Here is a 17,934-nt window from a genome sequence, read left to right on the forward strand (position 1 = left end):
TATTTGAGCGTCAGAAAATTTATCAGCCACTATTTGATGATGAATTAAAAGTTATTTTTCAAACCAAATTTGAAATATTCCATATGTTCCAGCTTCTCAAATATGAGGATTTGCATGTTTTCTGTGTCTGATGTGATCGTAAACTGAGTACCTTCAGGTTTTGGACGACAAAATAAGGGATTTGACGATGCCACCTTGGGCTTTTAGGAAATTGAGATGGCAATTTAAAAACTATTTTCTGACATTTATAGAGATTTATTGGTTAATCAAGAAAGTAATCGGCAGAGTAATCAATAAATAAAATATCTGTTAGTTGCAGCTCCTAATCATGGGATACACATGCTAGATTATTTTATAGTATAGCTGTTTTTGATTTAATATTATTGTAATAAACAACATACACAAAACACGTGTGCAATTATTCACAAAAAAAAAATTAAAATACACAGATTCAAGATTCAGAAGTCTCTCTAGATAGCAAACAGGGCTAAAAATACAAGCTTCTTGGTGGAGTTAATAAACAAAGTTTTATTGAAAGCCTGTTCATGTAAAAACACAGTACTATTATTCCCTAAATTAAATGTATCACGGCAAACTTGGATGTGATTTTTAATAATGAACATGTGTTAGTTTTATTTGCCTCATAATGTAAACAGAGTTGCAAGTCCCCGCCAAGTTTCTGCTCTGTTGCCATGACTTGCAGTTTAATATCCTGAAACGTGCCGACATGCCTCTTAATTTGATTTATCTGTCCCACTGAGAGGTCTAATCCATTAAATCTACAACAAGTGCTTTAAAACAAGCCTCCATCTGAGTGGAGCAGGGGCTCTGTATCAGTGCCTGACACTTCACCAGACCCACTTTAGTTAATCCAGTGATAACTTTACATGTGTCTTTTTAACAGAGGCTTGTGTTCTCTCAGTTAGAAACACTGTTACCACTATGCAAACAGAAGGCCACTGATCAACTTAGGACATAATGGAGTCAAATAGGGCAGTGTGTGAAAGGGAGGCCGTGCTAAAGCTGCTCCACATTTACAGCTTATACGATATATAGCTTTTGTAGTTTTCACATCTTTAGATGCTTAGTTGGTGTTAAAGAATCAATGTGTTGCATGATGAAATGTTATATGAAGATAAAGTTTAATACATTAACCTCACTATGACATTTCACTAAAATTTCCTTCGGGATGAATAAAGTATCTATCTATCTTTCTTTCATTATGTCAAAAGATTAATAATATTTGCTATTAATTAGCAACTTCTAATGGCACATATTAGGTCTGCAACTAATTATTTACTAATTATTTTCATTATCGAATAATCAATTATTTGGTCTATAAAATGTCAGAAAATAGTGGGAAAAGTCCAGGGTGACATCTTCAAATGTCTTGTCTGGGTCGAACTCCAAAGATATCCAGTCTGTTTACTATCATAAATGACGCATAATCACAAGTGGAGAAGCTGGAACCAGTTAATTTGTGGTATTTTTGCTTGATAAATGACCCTTGGAGTCAACATATTCCAATTGGACCTACAAATCAAAACCTCAAAAATAAATTAAACTTCAAAATATATAACATCCAAGCTTGAAACTTGAAATGTTTTCCTTGTGATCCCAGAATCCTCCTGGCATCATGTGCATCCTGGATGATGTGTGCGCCACCATGCATGCTGTGGGCGAGGGAGCCGACCAGACCATGCTGCAGAAGCTCCGAGTCCAGATCAACACCCACGAACACTTCAACAGCTGGAACCAGGGCTTCATCATCCACCACTACGCTGGCAAGGTCAATCTGAGCGCACTCATTTAACTTGCATCATCTTGTTTTTTTACAAACAACACTTTGAATAGGAAGTCATCCATATCTTATATAAAGTTCGGACATAAACACTTATAAATACTGGCATACTGGTGAGTTATGTACACACAAGTAGTGTGTAACAGTTTTTTCTTGCGAACACACAGAAAAAACTGTCTTGTGTGCCTTGGTTGGAAAAACGGAATGATTACAACTTTCCATATAAGGTTTACAGCAACCTCCATACGATTGTCTTTGCCATTGTATAAACTGTTATGTTTTATGCATACAGTCATCAGCAGGGAGCTGACAGCAACTTCTGGAAATAGAAAGTTATTAAAATGTGCTTTTTTATGGTGTTGTATGATCTGTCATAAATACCAGTTATGCAGCTGGTACTTTAATATTGGAGTTGCTGTCGTCATCTTCTCCCTTTTAAGTTTTTCCCGTCTAAACTAACACCTCCTTTCTCTCTTCTCTGTCTACTTATGGTTACAGTCCGTCTCCTTATGTAGCAGTGTCTAACAATGTCACCAGACCCACTTTAGTTAATCCAGTGATAACTTTACATGTGTCTTTTTTAACAGAGGCTTGTGTTCTCTCAGTTAGAAACACTGTTACCACTATGCAAACAGAAGGCCACTGATCAACTTAGGACATAATGGAGTCAAATAGGGCAGTGTGTGAAAGGGAGGCCGTGCTAAAGCTGCTCCACATTTACAGCTTATACGATATATAGCTTTTGTAGTTTTCACATCTTTAGATGCTTAGTTGGTGTTAAAGAATCAATGTGTTGCATGATGAAATGTTATATGAAGATAAAGTTTAATACATTAACCTCACTATGACATTTCACTAAAATTTCCTTCGGGATGAATAAAGTATCTATCTATCTTTCTTTCATTATGTCAAAAGATTAATAATATTTGCTATTAATTAGCAACTTCTAATGGCACATATTAGGTCTGCAACTAATTATTTACTAATTATTTTCATTATCGAATAATCAATTATTTGGTCTATAAAATGTCAGAAAATAGTGGGAAAAGTCCAGGGTGACATCTTCAAATGTCTTGTCTGGGTCGAACTCCAAAGATATCCAGTCTGTTTACTATCATAAATGACGCATAATCACAAGTGGAGAAGCTGGAACCAGTTAATTTGTGGTATTTTTGCTTGATAAATGACCCTTGGAGTCAACATATTCCAATTGGACCTACAAATCAAAACCTCAAAAATAAATTAAACTTCAAAATATATAACATCCAAGCTTGAAACTTCTTGGTGAGTTTTAGAGCAGGTGATGATACAAATGAGAAATGTTTTCCTTGTGATCCCAGAATCCTCCTGGCATCATGTGCATCCTGGATGATGTGTGCGCCACCATGCATGCTGTGGGCGAGGGAGCCGACCAGACCATGCTGCAGAAGCTCCGAGTCCAGATCAACACCCACGAACACTTCAACAGCTGGAACCAGGGCTTCATCATCCACCACTACGCTGGCAAGGTCAATCTGAGCGCACTCATTTAACTTGCATCATCTTGTTTTTTTACAAACAACACTTTGAATAGGAAGTCATCCATATCTTATATAAAGTTCGGACATAAACACTTATAAATACTGGCATACTGGTGAGTTATGTACACACAAGTAGTGTGTAACAGTTTTTCTTGCGAACACACAGAAAAACTGTCTTGTGTGCCTTGGTTGGAAAAACGGAATGATTACAACTTTCCATATAAGGTTTACAGCAACCTCCATACGATTGTCTTTGCCATTGTATACAGTGGGGCAAAAAAGTATTTAGTCAGCCACCAATTGTGCAAGTTCTCCCACTTAAAAAGATGAGAGAGGCCTGTAATTTTCATCATAGGTACACTTCAACTATGAGAGACAAAATGAGAAAAAAATAAACCAGAAAATCACATTGTAGGATTTTTAATGAATTTATTTGCAAATTATGGTGGAAAATAAGTATTTGGTCAATAACAAAAGTTCATCTCAATACTTTGTTATATACCCTTTGTTGGCAATGACAGAGGTCAAACGTTTCCTGTAAGTCTTCACAAGGTTTTCACACACTGTTGCTGGTATTTTGGCCCATTCCTCCCTGTAGATCTCCTCTAGAGCAGTGATGTTTTGGGGCTGTCGCTGGGCAACACAGACTTTCAACTCCCTCCAAAGATTTTCTGTGGGGTTGAGATCTGGAGACTGGCTAGGTCACTCCAGGACCTTGAAATGCTTCTTACGAAGCCACTCCTTCGTTGCCCGGGCGGTGTGTTTGGGATCATTGTCATGCTGAAAGATCCAGCCACGTTTCATCTTCAATGCCCTTGCTGATGGAAGGAGGTTTTCACTTAAAATCTCACGATACATGGCCCCATTCATTCTTTCCTTTACACGGATCAGTCGTCCTGGTCCCTTTGCAGAAAAACAGCCCCAAAGCATGATGTTTCCACCCCCATGCTTCACAGTAGGTATGGTGTTCTTTGGATGCAACTCAGCATTCTTTCCCCTCCAAACACGACGAGTTGAGTTTTTACCAAAAAGTTCTATTTTGGTTTCATCTGACCATATGACATTCTCCCAATCCTCTTCTGGATCATCCAAATGCTCTCTAGCAAACTCCAGATGGGCCTGGACATGTACTGGCTTAAGCAGGGGGACACGTCTGGCACTGCAGGATTTGAGTCCCTGGCAGTAGCGTAGTGTGTTACTGATGGTAGCCTTTGTTACTTTGGTCCCAGCTCTCTGCAGGTCATTCATTAGGTCCCCCCAAAGGTTCTGGGATTTTTGCTCACCGTTTTTGTGATCATTTTGACCCCACGGGGTGAGATCTTGCGTGGAGCCCCGGATCGAGGGAGATTATTAGTGGTCTTGTATGTCTTCCATTTTCTTATAATTGCTCCCACAGTTGATTTCTTCACACCAAGCTGCTTACCTATTGCATATTCAGTCTTCCCAGCCTGGTGCAGGTCTACAATTTTGTTTCTGGTGTCCTTTGACAGCTCTTTGGTCTTGGCCATAGTGGAGTTTGGAGTGTGACTGTTTGAGGTTGTGGACAGGTGTCTTTTATACTGATAATAAGTTCAAACAGGTGCCATTAATACAGGTAACGAGTGGAGGACAGAGGAGCCTCTTAAAGAAGAAGTTACAGGTCTGTGAGAGCCAGAAATATTGCTTGTTTGTAGGTGACCAAATACTTTTTTTTCCCGAGGAATTTGCAAATAAATTCATTAAAAATCCTACAATGTGATTTTCTGTATTTTCTTTTCTCATTTTGTCTCTCATAGTTGAAGTGTACCTATGATGAAAATTACAGGCCTCTCTCATCTTTTTAAGTGGGAGAACATGCACAATTGGTGGCTGACTAAATACTTTTTTTCCCCACTGTAAACTGTTATGTTTTATGCATACAGTCATCAGCAGGGAGCTGACAGCAACTTCTGGAAATAGAAAGTTATTAAAATGTGCTTTTTTATGGTGTTGTATGATCTGTCATAAATACCAGTTATGCAGCTGGTACTTTAATATTGGAGTTGCTGTCGTCATCTTCTCCCTTTTAAGTTTTTCCCGTCTAAACTAACACCTCCTTTCTCTCTTCTCTGTCTACTTATGGTTACAGTCCGTCTCCTTATGTAGCAGTGTCTAACAATGTCACACATCTTAGTCAGCTTTATTCAATTCATACAATACAGTTCACCAGGTCGTCTTTTTTTCTGCATTTATTTTTCATACTCGTGGTCTGGGCCGAGGTTGTCCCGTGTCATTCTCCAGATGTGCGGTGGCCTCAGCTTGGCACACATGCCGCAGGCTTAATGAGCCGTGCCATAAAGACTTGAGGGGCTCCCATGACCGGGCTCAAAACATTCCTCCAGTCTCAGGCTACAGTATAGCAGAAATAACACAGTTTAATTTATACACTTTTAAACCGCTGCTAGTTTTATAAGGAAGCTAGTCCTAGGGAGGTGTAAAGGTTGGATCTGCAACCCTTCATTTTCTTTCCCATAAAATTCAAGTCATTGATTTAAGCCAGAATATCAGTCCCAATTTTTTATTTTTCACACAGGTATCATCTTTCATTTTGTTGGAGGTATCAAACACTCGACCTCTTTCATAATTATGACTTTTTAGAAATCCCTCTGTTTGTCTCTCCTCCAGGTGTCCTACGATGCAGATGGTTTCTGTGAGAGGAACCGAGACGTCCTTTTTACTGACCTCATTGAGCTGATGCAGAGCAGTGAAATGTAAGTAACTCCTATTGCACCGGCATGTGGTGAGGATTTCTATGGTGCTCACTTAAAGGGAGTCTTCTATTGTGATGCATATGGTTATAATTGAGTACATCTGAATCAGAGTTTCAGACGTTCCACACAAGTGTGCAGGGCCGGATGTCATGCCCTCTGCCCTGAATCACGTCTAGCTGCTGCTCCCAGATATGAGGCTTTTGGGGTCTAACCAGTCTAGCCTTACAAATGCAGTCTCCCTGCAGGGCTGCATTATAGAGTCTGGTCCCGTTGTGTTTTGGTTTCTTGGGCTTTCTTTGTGTCAAAGTGGCCATCTGTGCAAACTGCCTGTATTGTCTGTGTAACCCCTGCAGGCCTCAACTGCTGCTCGACCCCTTTGTGTGCACGTTTTGTGAGGCATGAAAGGAGGTTATATCAAAATGCCATCAGACACGTGCTGCAAAATACATACATGCACATTACATCACATACAGTACAGGCATATACACATATATATACACACAGTGATAAAAGAGTTTGGCAAAGTCACACATAAAGGAAGCCTGAGAAGGAAGGAAGCAGACCTCATTCCATCGAGCAGCAGGTCTGAGCCGAAAAGAAAGGAGTGACCAGTATTGTCAGCTGTACAGTATTAACAGACCTCTGATGTTTCTGTACACACAACCTGCTGATCCTTTCTTCTGTGTCCATAGCTTTGAGCCAGAAGTTTAAAACAAACAAATACCAATGTAGGAGAATGCCAAAAAGGGGATGGGATTAAAAAAAAGCACTGGGAAAATAATGAATTGATAAACACCAAAGGTGGCAACATAAGCCAACTGAAATAAGTTGAATGCTAAGCAGCAGTACCTGTCAACTTAAGACCAGGCATGACAGTCACCACATTTCATTTAAAGCACAAACCTGAGCTACTTTCCTTTAAGATATTATTGAAATTGAGTGTCTTCAGTTGAGAGAAACCTGAGGATATGGAAACTTTACACATATCTGCTACATTCTGACCAGCAGCAACACATCATAGTGTAGTCATGATGTTATAAAAAAAACACATCTATAAAGATTTAGACCAAAATTGTATTCCTTAAAATTTAAATGAACTGGCCCCAATCTTGCTGGAAGGAGTGTAGATCAGCACCTGTTGACCAAACCCACATATGTTGTTATTCTCTATAGTTTCAGCCTTTTGGGAGAAAGTTAACTATCTTCTTTTTTTTCTTTTATAGTGCAAAAGGCCAAATTTTGATTAGACGTAATCTTTTTATTTTTATTTCACCAAGCATCAAATAATAGCATACATTCCTCTATGCTGTGTTTGTACAAATACAGCACAGTGCGCGCACACACACACACACACACACACACACACACACACACACACACACACACACACACACCTCTTGTTTTCCCACCCCCAACTCAGATCTTCCCAAGTAGTTCAGGAATTTAAGCCAGTGACCTTAGTCAAAGGTCCTTGGTTCTTAAATCATTAACTGCATTTTTTTGTTTTTGGCTGCCAGGGAAACTCAACATTGTTAACACTTAGTTTTTGTTGATTCAAGCCAGGATGATACCAGCCTTTCTGTGTCAGTCCTAACCTCTCACTTTTGTCCTCTAACAGCGCCTTCATCAGAGCACTGTTTCAAGAAAACCTCAACGCTGAAAAGAAGGGACGACCCACAACTGCAGGCAGCAAAATAAAGGTGTGTGTGTTCAGCAAAGTGTGTGTGTGTACTGTGTGCATGTACTGTGTGTGTGTGTGTGTGTGTGTGTGTGTGTGTGTGTGTGTACAGTATGTACCTATCCCTCTTCTTTATCAGGGTTACTGTGGGAAAGGGCATGATAATGTGTGTGTTTGCTGTTCTCAGTGGAGTGTCTTTCAGCAGTCAGTCAGAGTTCAGTCACAGCATTTTGGGTTTGACATCATTATGATCATCAGTCTCATCATCAACTCTCTTACTCCACCCTTCAGAAACAAGCCAACGATTTGGTGAGCACACTGATGAAATGTACTCCACACTACATCCGCTGCATCAAACCTAATGAAACCAAGAAGCCCAGAGACTGGGAAGAGAGCCGGTAAGTGACGCCTGTCGCCCTCACAGTCTCGCATGTCTCCAACCATCCAGAGCCCATAAAATTGATTGCCGATAATAGACACATTCATCAGGTGGCAATGATGTTTTGTACAATCTCTCTTTCATTTAAGTACTAAATCTTACTTTCGGCAGTTTGATAAGTGCAGACTCGAGTCTATTCTCACACAAAACACTGGATCATTGTTCTGATCCGTTTTGCCCCTAGCTGTTTTATTTTTTAGATGTTTTCTGTCCTTCTGAAGACCAAGTCATGTGAGACGTGTCTCCCCCCCTTATCCCTTTGTTTCAGTTTTTCCCCTGCTCACAGGCTTTGGGCACTACATGTTCAGATGCAGAGTGCTGTTGTATTGTTCAGAGCCTATGACCTTCCTGTTGTGAGTCCGGCACAGGGTGGCTCATTAATTAACACCGGATCTGCTGTTTTCACAGGAAGTCTGAGTGTACTAAGTAGTGCTTAAGGTCTTTGTTTGAGGGAAAAATTCACAAAACGCAGCTGTTTTGCATACAATGACCTGTGATTATCGCTTCCGTGAGTGGAGTAGGAGCTTCATGCGCCGTAGACCTGTTAAAAGATGTTTGGGTTAAAGTTGATAGCTGTTGATAGCTGATAACTCAAACCACTAGTAAAGTGCAAGCTATTTGTGGTTACAAATCAAAGTAAATAACATAGGATGTTTTTGTCTTTTTGTTTCTGGACTTTTTTATGTCTTCTGCTATTAACTACTTTATACTCATCTTTCATAATTACATACAACACAAAAATATCACAATGTCAAAAGGCTGGAAGGAAGGGAAGGGGAAAACCCAGCAACGGTAAACTTCCATCAATACAATACCACATTCAGATGGCTCAGTGGTCAGCATGTATGAGTATATATTGTGTTTTACTTCGATCAGACGATTGACATGAAATTAATCTGCAACCATTTTGACAACTAATTAATTAAAGAACAGAAAGAAGTTTGTAAGTTGTATACTAATGTTAATCCTTTTTTTCTGTCTTAAGAGTAAAGCACCAAGTGGAGTACCTGGGATTGAAGGAAAACATCAGGGTGAGGCGTGCTGGCTATGCCTACCGCAGAGTCTTCAGGAAGTTCCTCAACAGGTAACCCGCCTCAGACTCACAGTGATGTCATACTAATTTTTGACTGTGATTTGTTTTGTTTTTAAAAGGTGTGCGTCTGTTAGGTATCTATAATACTGACCTTAGTAAGCAGAATGGGCATCAATCATTACCTGTTTCTACTTCCATTTACATTCATTCATTCATGGTTTTAGTGCCATCTCTGGCCTCTTGTTACCTTCCACACAGTGAGGTAAACAGGTTTTTAATTTTGGAAAAAAGAGGGCACTGCTATCTGATTGAGTTTAGGTATTGAAATCATAGGAGAGAAATTGTTGGATTGGTACAACATCAACATTTACAGCTTGGAACTGGTGTCATATTATGTAAATGACCCTCCATCCAAACCTACACAACCACAAATGTAAAATGCTTTTATCTTTAATAAACTTCCTGGTCCTCAGGTATGCCATCCTGACCAAAGATTCCTGGCCAACGTGGCGAGGAGATGAGAAACAAGGCGTCCTTCATCTCTTACGGTCTGTCAACATGGACCAGGATCAGTTCCAGCTTGGTCGCACCAAGATCTTTGTTAAAGCCCCTGAGTCGGTATGTTTGACATCCGCCTCGCCTTCAGACGGTCACAGCCTGTTCTTCTGCTTAGTCTTTGCCCTTTATGATACCACGTCTCTATAAGAATGCAATCCAGGAAAATGCACTACAAAGCAAAAACTTGTTCATATGTTATCATTGTACAGACATAGGACTTAAATCACTTATCAGAGTGTCTGCTGGCATTAAAAAAGCCTTTTTGTCAGCAGGGGAAACATTTCAACACACCATTTTACACTAAATACCATAAAAGGGCACTAGTGTCCCAAATCATGTTTGAATCCTTGATGTAGGGGAGGAGATTGAACCTGACCCTTGTACCACGTCAGCACTGAGTCAACACCGCTCTGGAACTAAAACACAAGCACAGGCTGTGGTTGCAGAGTTTGGGGGGGACATCGTAAAGGCTTGTCTTTTTCCACCATAACTACTTTTTTCATGATTCCTATGAAAGCAGCACTTGTGCAAAGCCCTTGCTCTCACTTATTAACATTTGTACACATCGTGCACGAAGGAGCATGCACATGCACACACACAAAAAGATGTTTAGGAGCTAATACACAGACATCTTAGTTTTAATTCAGGCCTTACAGCTGATCCTGAATGCCTTTACTTATTCACTGCAGCCGTGCATGCCAAGAGTCCCCCATCCCCCACACTGCCAGACTGAGAGTCCAAGTCATTGAGGTGTGCTTGTGAAACGCAAATATCACACAGGGCAGACCGCTGAAATGAGCTGCCAGGCTTCTCCAAACAAGCCTCTCTGTCTGATAAGACACTGACACCAGTTAATTAGTTGTATGACTGAAGCGGGGTTTTTTTTCTGTTGGATGTAATAAGTAAAGTTTGTTTGACGCCACACCAGATGTTTGAGAAGAGTTACTCCTTTAGGGGTTGATGGATGAGCGTTGGCTTACTGTCTGTCAAAGGTCTTACATGTGCTGCGTTGTCAATTCATTTAGTGAATTATTATGATCTATTTTGCCATTTACAACTCCAAGGTAACTTATTTAATGTTTTCTGTTTGTCAGTTATGATAATTGTAAGGGCTGAAAGGATTTTTCAATTAGTGGATCATCAGAAATAAATCAGCAACAATTCTGCAATTAATTGTTAAGGTTATTTTTTCAAAGAATATTGTTAAATGTTTTACTTTCCTGCTTCTCAAAGTGTGAGGATTTGCTGCTTTTTTCAGTTTTATGTCCTAAATCTTTTCGAGTTTTGGACTCCAAACAAGTTGTTTGAAGACGTCGATGTAATTTATGATTTATAAGCAGTATACAAACAATTAATAATAATGGTTCATCATAACACATTATAATTTAGTTGTAAGTGGCTATAAGGAAATTTTTTAATGTTTATAAATATACAGTATTTGTAAGCAATTATAACTTCTCCTATGGAGACATATTTTATACTATTACACCTGTGTTTTACTATATTGTCATTCATTATCTGTTTATACAGCAGCATCCATGTATGAGTGCCCACAGAAGGATAGGGGGCCAAAAGTAAAATGTTGCTGTCTAACTGAATAATAAATGAATGGCATTATTACTATGATTCATTTATAATGAGAATAATTGTTAGTTGCAGTACTAATAATGATCATCTTGAGTTCATCACAGAGAAATATAAACAAAAACCCCACCAGATGTCTGTTCTTGGATTTGTCACCTAGGAAGTTTAATTACTCTTCTGGTTAAAAACATTGAAGCCTCAGTGATTACGTGGTGCTACTGTCCCAATCAATGACTCAGTGCATTTTGTTGTTTGTGGTTTGTTCCTGTCCCGTCACACTGCAGTCTGTGGCGGCCATGTCGATGCCAGGCCTGTTACAGCAGTGGGCTGCAGGATGTTTAGTCTGGGAGGGCGAGAGTGCAGAGAGTGTGATTGCGTGTCTAGAGGCCCATCAGGAAATGACATAGACTGGCAGGAAGACCGGTGGTCTGTTGGCACAGAGTCAGCTCCTTGTGCAGGAAGTGGTGAACTTACTTAAGAATAAAATAATATGTTTAATGTGTATACTGGTAAGCATTGTACGTATCATAATGAACAATATAGAACAATGTTGAACGTTGAATGTTGAACAAATTTGAAATCGGAAACAAATCAATCATTTTGCCGTATTCCAGTGAACCTAATACAAAGTATCAATAAGTTATCCTGTATTAAAGGATAGGTTCACATTTGTTCAAGTCAGTCTTAAAATATACTCGTAATGATTCCTCCTGTTCAGACTGGTCAGTAGAATCCCTTCCTAACACATTAGAAGAGATATATATCTATATTAGATAGATCTCTAGCTTTACAATGAAGTTTGATTAAACAAGGACTAAGTAGCATTGGCGTAACCCTTGGTTTGAAATACTTAGTTTTATCTCTGCAAGTGTCCAGGTATTACAACAAAGCAATTCAACATTAGGCATGTGTAACTTACAGACAGGAATTGTCTACTGTTCTGACAACAAAAACACAGAATCAGTGTTGTAGCTTTCCAAAAAGGTCTGGGTGACATTGTTTGGTGTTAAAGTAAGCTATTTTTTACACACCAGTTTTAGTTTGTTCATTGTTGCTCTTCAGCTCAGCAGAGCAGCGATTGATCCCTGCCAACAATCCAACCAAACTGCTGCTCTGTCAGATAATGACACTGCCTGTACTGTAGTTAGAACTAAAACCTTCCTTCTCACACTGAAAAGTCATACAAAAAAAAAAAAAAGTTATCAATGAAAGATTTGACATGTTCAGTATATCTGTGCAATCATTCCTTCTATTCAGTGTGTTTATGGGTGTCTGTGTTTGGGTTTGTGCAGGTATGTGTCTTAACTGTATGTCGTGCTGATTGTCTTTGTTGACTCTCTCACAGCTCTTTCTGCTGGAAGAGACGAGGGAGCGCAAGTTTGACGGCTACGCCAGGACCATCCAAAAAGCTTGGAGGAAATACCTGGCCCGCAAGAAGTATGTCCAAATGAGGGAAGAAGGTGAGTAAGAGTAAGATCTTACACCTTTATTTGTCTGTCCATGTTCCTCTGTCTCTATCTCTCACTCTCTTTCTCTGGGGTTATTTAGCTTCTGACCTGCTGTTGAACCGGAAGGAGAGGCGGCAACACAGCCTCAACAGAAACTTTGTCGGTGACTACCTGGGTATGGATGACAGGCCTGAGCTCCGGCAGTTCCTGGGCAAAAGAGAAAAGATCGACTTTGCAGACAAAGTCACAAAATATGACCGCCGCTTCAAGGTTGGTCTCTTTCAGTCTGTAGCCTGTTTCTGTTTCTAAACAACTCACAAAACATTCATGGAGTTCTTCTGTTTTTGCTGTTTTTAGGGAATTAAGAGGGACTTGATCCTGACCCCAAAGTCTGTGTACCTGATTGGAAGAGAAAAAGTGAAACAGGGACCAGAGAAAGGGCAGGTGACAGAGGTGATGAAGAGACGGATTGATGTGGAGAAGATCTTGGCAGTGTCTCTCAGGTACATTTCCCTCAAATCTGGGACAAACTGGATTGTAATATTTTAAGTAATATAACATCTGTGTCAGATGTCAACTCCCTGGCTACAGTTGGAATACATGTTCCTACAGCTTTTCATTGTTACTTTCAGTTGCTTCTTTCTAGACATAATTCTGTTCAAGTATTTTATTCCTTTAGGTGGTTTTAATGGAGGGTCACTGTAGTTCAAGCAGCAATGATGTTCCCCCATACTGTTCATGCATTTATGTGCACAACATGAAAACCTGTCCATATAAACAGATTTGGTGCTCATTCTATCTACATATGTTAACTTTAACACTGCCAATTTAGATCCTGCTGCATTTGCATTTAGGTTTATTTCAATGATTTTTCAGCTGTCTTAATTCATGGGGGGGGGGGGGGTTTCAGCTCAGGGACAGTCTTTGTCAGGCTTATACAGATTAGGTAAGGAGCATCAGGGTTAAAACGTTGACACGAGGGTCCTGAATGAAAGAGCATATAGTAAGGAAAACTATATAACATATGTATAGAAATAAATTAAATAAAACCAACAAAAACCAGTGCCTGCGTACCAAGACTTGCATTACCTGGCAATTAGTATGGCTTACCCTATTTACAGTGCTGGGATAAAGCCTGACGTTCCGGATGTTCCTTCCCTTCCACATGCTGCATCCGGGGCTAAGAGCCGCCCAGAATCATTGTGATTGGTTTAAACAAGTACAAACAAGCCAGAGCGTTTTTCTCCTCTATCCCAGAATGATTAGCCAGACCATATTCCAGCACTGACACAGCGCTGTGGAGATAGGTCTGGCTATGCGAGACTACCTGGCAACATACTCTTGTGTAATTGTTTTATTGATACTTTACCTGAACTTGCCTATGCCCTTATTTTAAAAGCCCTGTGTTTTCATTACGTACACAGGGCACAAGATTCTTCTGAAATGTACTGTTGTGAAAAGTACAGGAAGATACCAGTAGGTAATTAGTTGTTTCCAAAACAAGACAATGGCTTCTGAACATGCAGGGCCCACCATATAATCTGTACCCTGCAGAAAGTCATGAATCTAGTTCAAAGCCACAGTCTGGATTTCCAATCACAAAAGTTCCCATGTTCCTGTAAATGTCACACAAGGGACATTGAAAACATGTGGAGTATATTAAACCTGCCTCCTGTTTATACTGTATGTCTATGTGTCTGTCCCTTTGTGTGTGCAGACCTGACCAATGGTCCACATCTCAGAAATGTTGCTGAAATCATATGCAGTCAAAAACATTCTCATGGAAGAGTGTCAACTAGTTTACTACAAAGAAAAGAAAAATGATAATAAAAAGAACTGAGAGACCTGTGGGGCCTTTGTTGTTGATGGGAACACTGTATGACTTGTTTTAGAGGTAGAAATCACAGAGCTGTTGGTGCGAGCATGTGGCTTTTGAGTCAATGGGGTAATATGGACCAGGTGGCGCAATGAGCGAAAGCAAGAGTTGTAAAAAGCTCATCAGAGAAAAACTCCACCTCGCTGGGAGCAACAAAGTGTCTTTGTGTGGCTTATGGGCACAAGCTGTCTTCCCTCTTCAGATGTGAGCCACTTTGTGAGCCCCCCCTTCTGTTTCTATGCAAATGAGAAAGACGATTCTAACTCTCCATCTTAACTTCCATCAAAGCAGAACGGTAAAGGTGCAGTCAAGGTGTCTTTAAAACATCAAAAACATCTTTGAGAATGCATTTTTTTTTCATGTCACAGCTGATACAAGGGTTCTACGTTTTGTATCTCAACATGCGTTATGTTTCATGTTTTTCAGTACAATGCAGGATGATTTCATTATCCTGCACGAGCAGGAGTACGACAGCCTGCTGGAGTGTGTCTTTAAGACAGAGTTCATCAGCTTACTGGCCCGCAGGTTTGAGGAGAAAACCCAGAGGAAGCTACCACTCAAGTTTAGTAACACGTAAGTAAACGCACGCAAAATAAATCCTCAACCAAAGAGGGAATTTAGACCGTTAATCACACATCAACCACAGTCAGTAACGTAACTTATTGTTGTTTTAAAGGACATACCATCCTTGTGTGTTCATTCACACCTCTAAAATGTTAAATTAGACTTTAAATCAGACTGGTACTGAACATTCATTGTTAATGAGTCAGCATTTTAAAACCACTTATTAAGCAGGGTTAGACTCCTTAAAATAATGTCCTAATGAAGTCATAGGGACCATTTAAAAAGACGTTCTTTTTGGCTTGAGCTCTACAAAACTGTATTTGTTTTGTCCCTCAGACTGGGGCTGAAGTTGAAGAAGGAGAACTGGGGCTTCTTGAGTGGGGGCGGCTCCCGGCAGGTCTTGTTCGTTGGGGGTCAGGGAGACATGCCTGTACTGAAGCCTTCGAGCAAATCTCTGCAGGTCAGCATCGGCCCAGGGCTTCCGAAGAACACGCGTGAGTATTAACAGACCCAAAATACAGAAATTACCTGTTACCTCACTATGAGCTGTGATAATGTAAACCTGAGGTGTGGACTCAAGTCACACGATGTACGCGATGAAGTGGAGTCATGAATTTGACTGTTGGTTTTGGCAGCATATTCAAAGACAGCACAGACATCCCAGTGTTCACAATATAAACCTATAGAAGTATAGGTAACACTTTACTTGAAGGTATCTACATAAGAGTGACATGACTGTCACTGTCATGAACACATGACACTGACACTGTCATGATGACACAGTCAAACCCTAACTCTAACCCTAACCATAACTTGTCATGACAAAAACTGAATGACACTTACTAAAAGAAGCGTTATGTCATAAACGTTTATGACTTGTTTATAATGTTTATGACACGTTCATGACAGTGTCATGTCACTCTTATGTAGATACCTTCAAGTAAAGTGTAACCGAAGTATATAACCTAAAAAAGATCAGCAATTCTTATTTAGATATGCTTTTACGTGAATGAATGTAATACCGTAATACTGTTTGTAGAGAGAGGGGCAGAGAGAAAAGAGAAATGGGGACTGTGAGAGCCAACAATATTGATACCCTTAATATGAATGAAAATAGACAAAATCTCAGTTGTTTTTGCAGAAGTTATTTTATTGAGTTTAAAATAGCCTCATTTTATATATTTGTGCATTGTTTGTTTTTTTATTCCATGTAACACAAAGCATTTCAAAGCATTTATGATTTTCATTATTCTCAATTTTCTTAATCTGTTCTTGGTTAACATGGTTACATTTGATGATGAACTCATTGAAACCCAACTTTTTCGACTTTAATATCAGAACTTGACATTTACTTGTGACTTTCACAATCTCTAAGGTATAAACATCTATTTCAGATACAGCCGAAAATATGAATGTATTACATTACCTCACGCCTTCTTCTCTTCATTTCTTTCCTCCTCAGGCCCCACCAGGAAGAGCTTCTCTCAGGTTTGCTCCAATGGGTCCAGAACTCACCAGAACATCCCGTCGAGGGCTGCACCAGGACCTCCAGGTGCAGCTTTACATCAACCATCTCACAGGATTTGAACAGCTTTATTTGACATCCATGTGGACTGTCTAAAACTATCTTTTTTTTTTGCAGTTGCTCACCAAAATGGTGGCCCTAAAAACCACATAGCCAATCAAAGGAACTCCCAGCACCACACCCAGAGGAATCCCTCAACTGGCAACGCAACACGCCCTTTTCTGCCCAGCAACGCCAACCAGCTGAAGGAACATGGCGGTAGCCGGCTGAAGCCCAACCTGGACTGTCTGAAAGTCCCCGATCAAGGAGCCGCAGGGTGAGACACTGACACAACACACAGTAAATGAAAACACACAAACTACACAGTACATACAGGAGTAGAGAAAAAAACACAAACACACACAGACACAGATAACATGTCAGGAAAAAGGACTTAAACTTTACTGCTACTATACAAAGGTGGATCATATTAAACTGAATGCAGTTTGAGTATTTGTCAACCCTTCATCCTGTGTCTTCCTAACTGTCTCTGTTTAGTGTACACTTTGTTGTCCTGCTTTTGGAGACTTCTTCCTTTAGCATATGAAATAGTTTTGCAGTTTTGTCATAATCTGGGTACAGGTGAATTGGCCTCTTTAGAGCTGTTTTTGATATCTTGTGTAAAAATAAAAACCTCATATTTTACCCACCAGAATCACATGTTAGTGTCTTGACATCTCACTGCTTAAAAATGGAAAATCTGTGTCACACAACCAAAGAAAACTAAAAATGTGTGATTTGAGTGATACAAATGCAGTTTTTCTGCACCAGAACGGAGTATGTTGGTTCTGTGGTGATGCAATTTTAACTCTAGTCATAAAAATGTTGATTGTCATTTTCCCAAAAGGCAAGACCCTCTTTTCTATTTCCATTACAGGGAATTTGACAAGGTCACTTTAATAGCTGATGTAATGCTAATTATCATTCAGCCTAATATGACTCAACTTTGTAGCATTTAGTTTACACTTAAAGCCCTCTCCCATTAAGTACTTACATTCTAGTGTCTACTCTGTATAAATGTATTAACACACATAACATGTGTGTGTGTGTATATATATAATGTGTACATAACTGCTAAATGTGATGTGATGAGGTTTTTATGTCTCACGTCACATTGCACACATACATTTTTATATTTCC

General features: G+C 39.7%; 1 protein-coding gene across 1 annotated transcript in view; it reads left to right on the plus strand.

Moving 5' to 3' along the window:
• myo1ea (myosin IEa) overlaps window positions 1-17,934 on the plus strand; it is a 56,428-nt gene that overhangs the window by 35,479 nt on the left and 3,015 nt on the right. Inside the window, exons 14-26 of the mRNA XM_078249016.1 lie at window positions 1,622-1,789; window positions 5,965-6,050; window positions 7,669-7,750; window positions 8,020-8,126; window positions 9,153-9,251; window positions 9,674-9,818; window positions 12,688-12,802; window positions 12,891-13,060; window positions 13,148-13,293; window positions 15,093-15,239; window positions 15,567-15,724; window positions 16,693-16,782; window positions 16,873-17,071. Of these exons, the coding sequence (XP_078105142.1) occupies window positions 1,622-1,789; window positions 5,965-6,050; window positions 7,669-7,750; window positions 8,020-8,126; window positions 9,153-9,251; window positions 9,674-9,818; window positions 12,688-12,802; window positions 12,891-13,060; window positions 13,148-13,293; window positions 15,093-15,239; window positions 15,567-15,724; window positions 16,693-16,782; window positions 16,873-17,071 (1,712 nt within the window). The remainder of the gene's footprint in view (window positions 1-1,621; window positions 1,790-5,964; window positions 6,051-7,668; window positions 7,751-8,019; window positions 8,127-9,152; window positions 9,252-9,673; window positions 9,819-12,687; window positions 12,803-12,890; window positions 13,061-13,147; window positions 13,294-15,092; window positions 15,240-15,566; window positions 15,725-16,692; window positions 16,783-16,872; window positions 17,072-17,934) is intronic.

This window comes from Sander vitreus, chromosome 1 (genome assembly GCF_031162955.1).
Source record: "Sander vitreus isolate 19-12246 chromosome 1, sanVit1, whole genome shotgun sequence".
NCBI classification, from domain to species: Eukaryota; Metazoa; Chordata; class Actinopteri; order Perciformes; family Percidae; genus Sander; species Sander vitreus.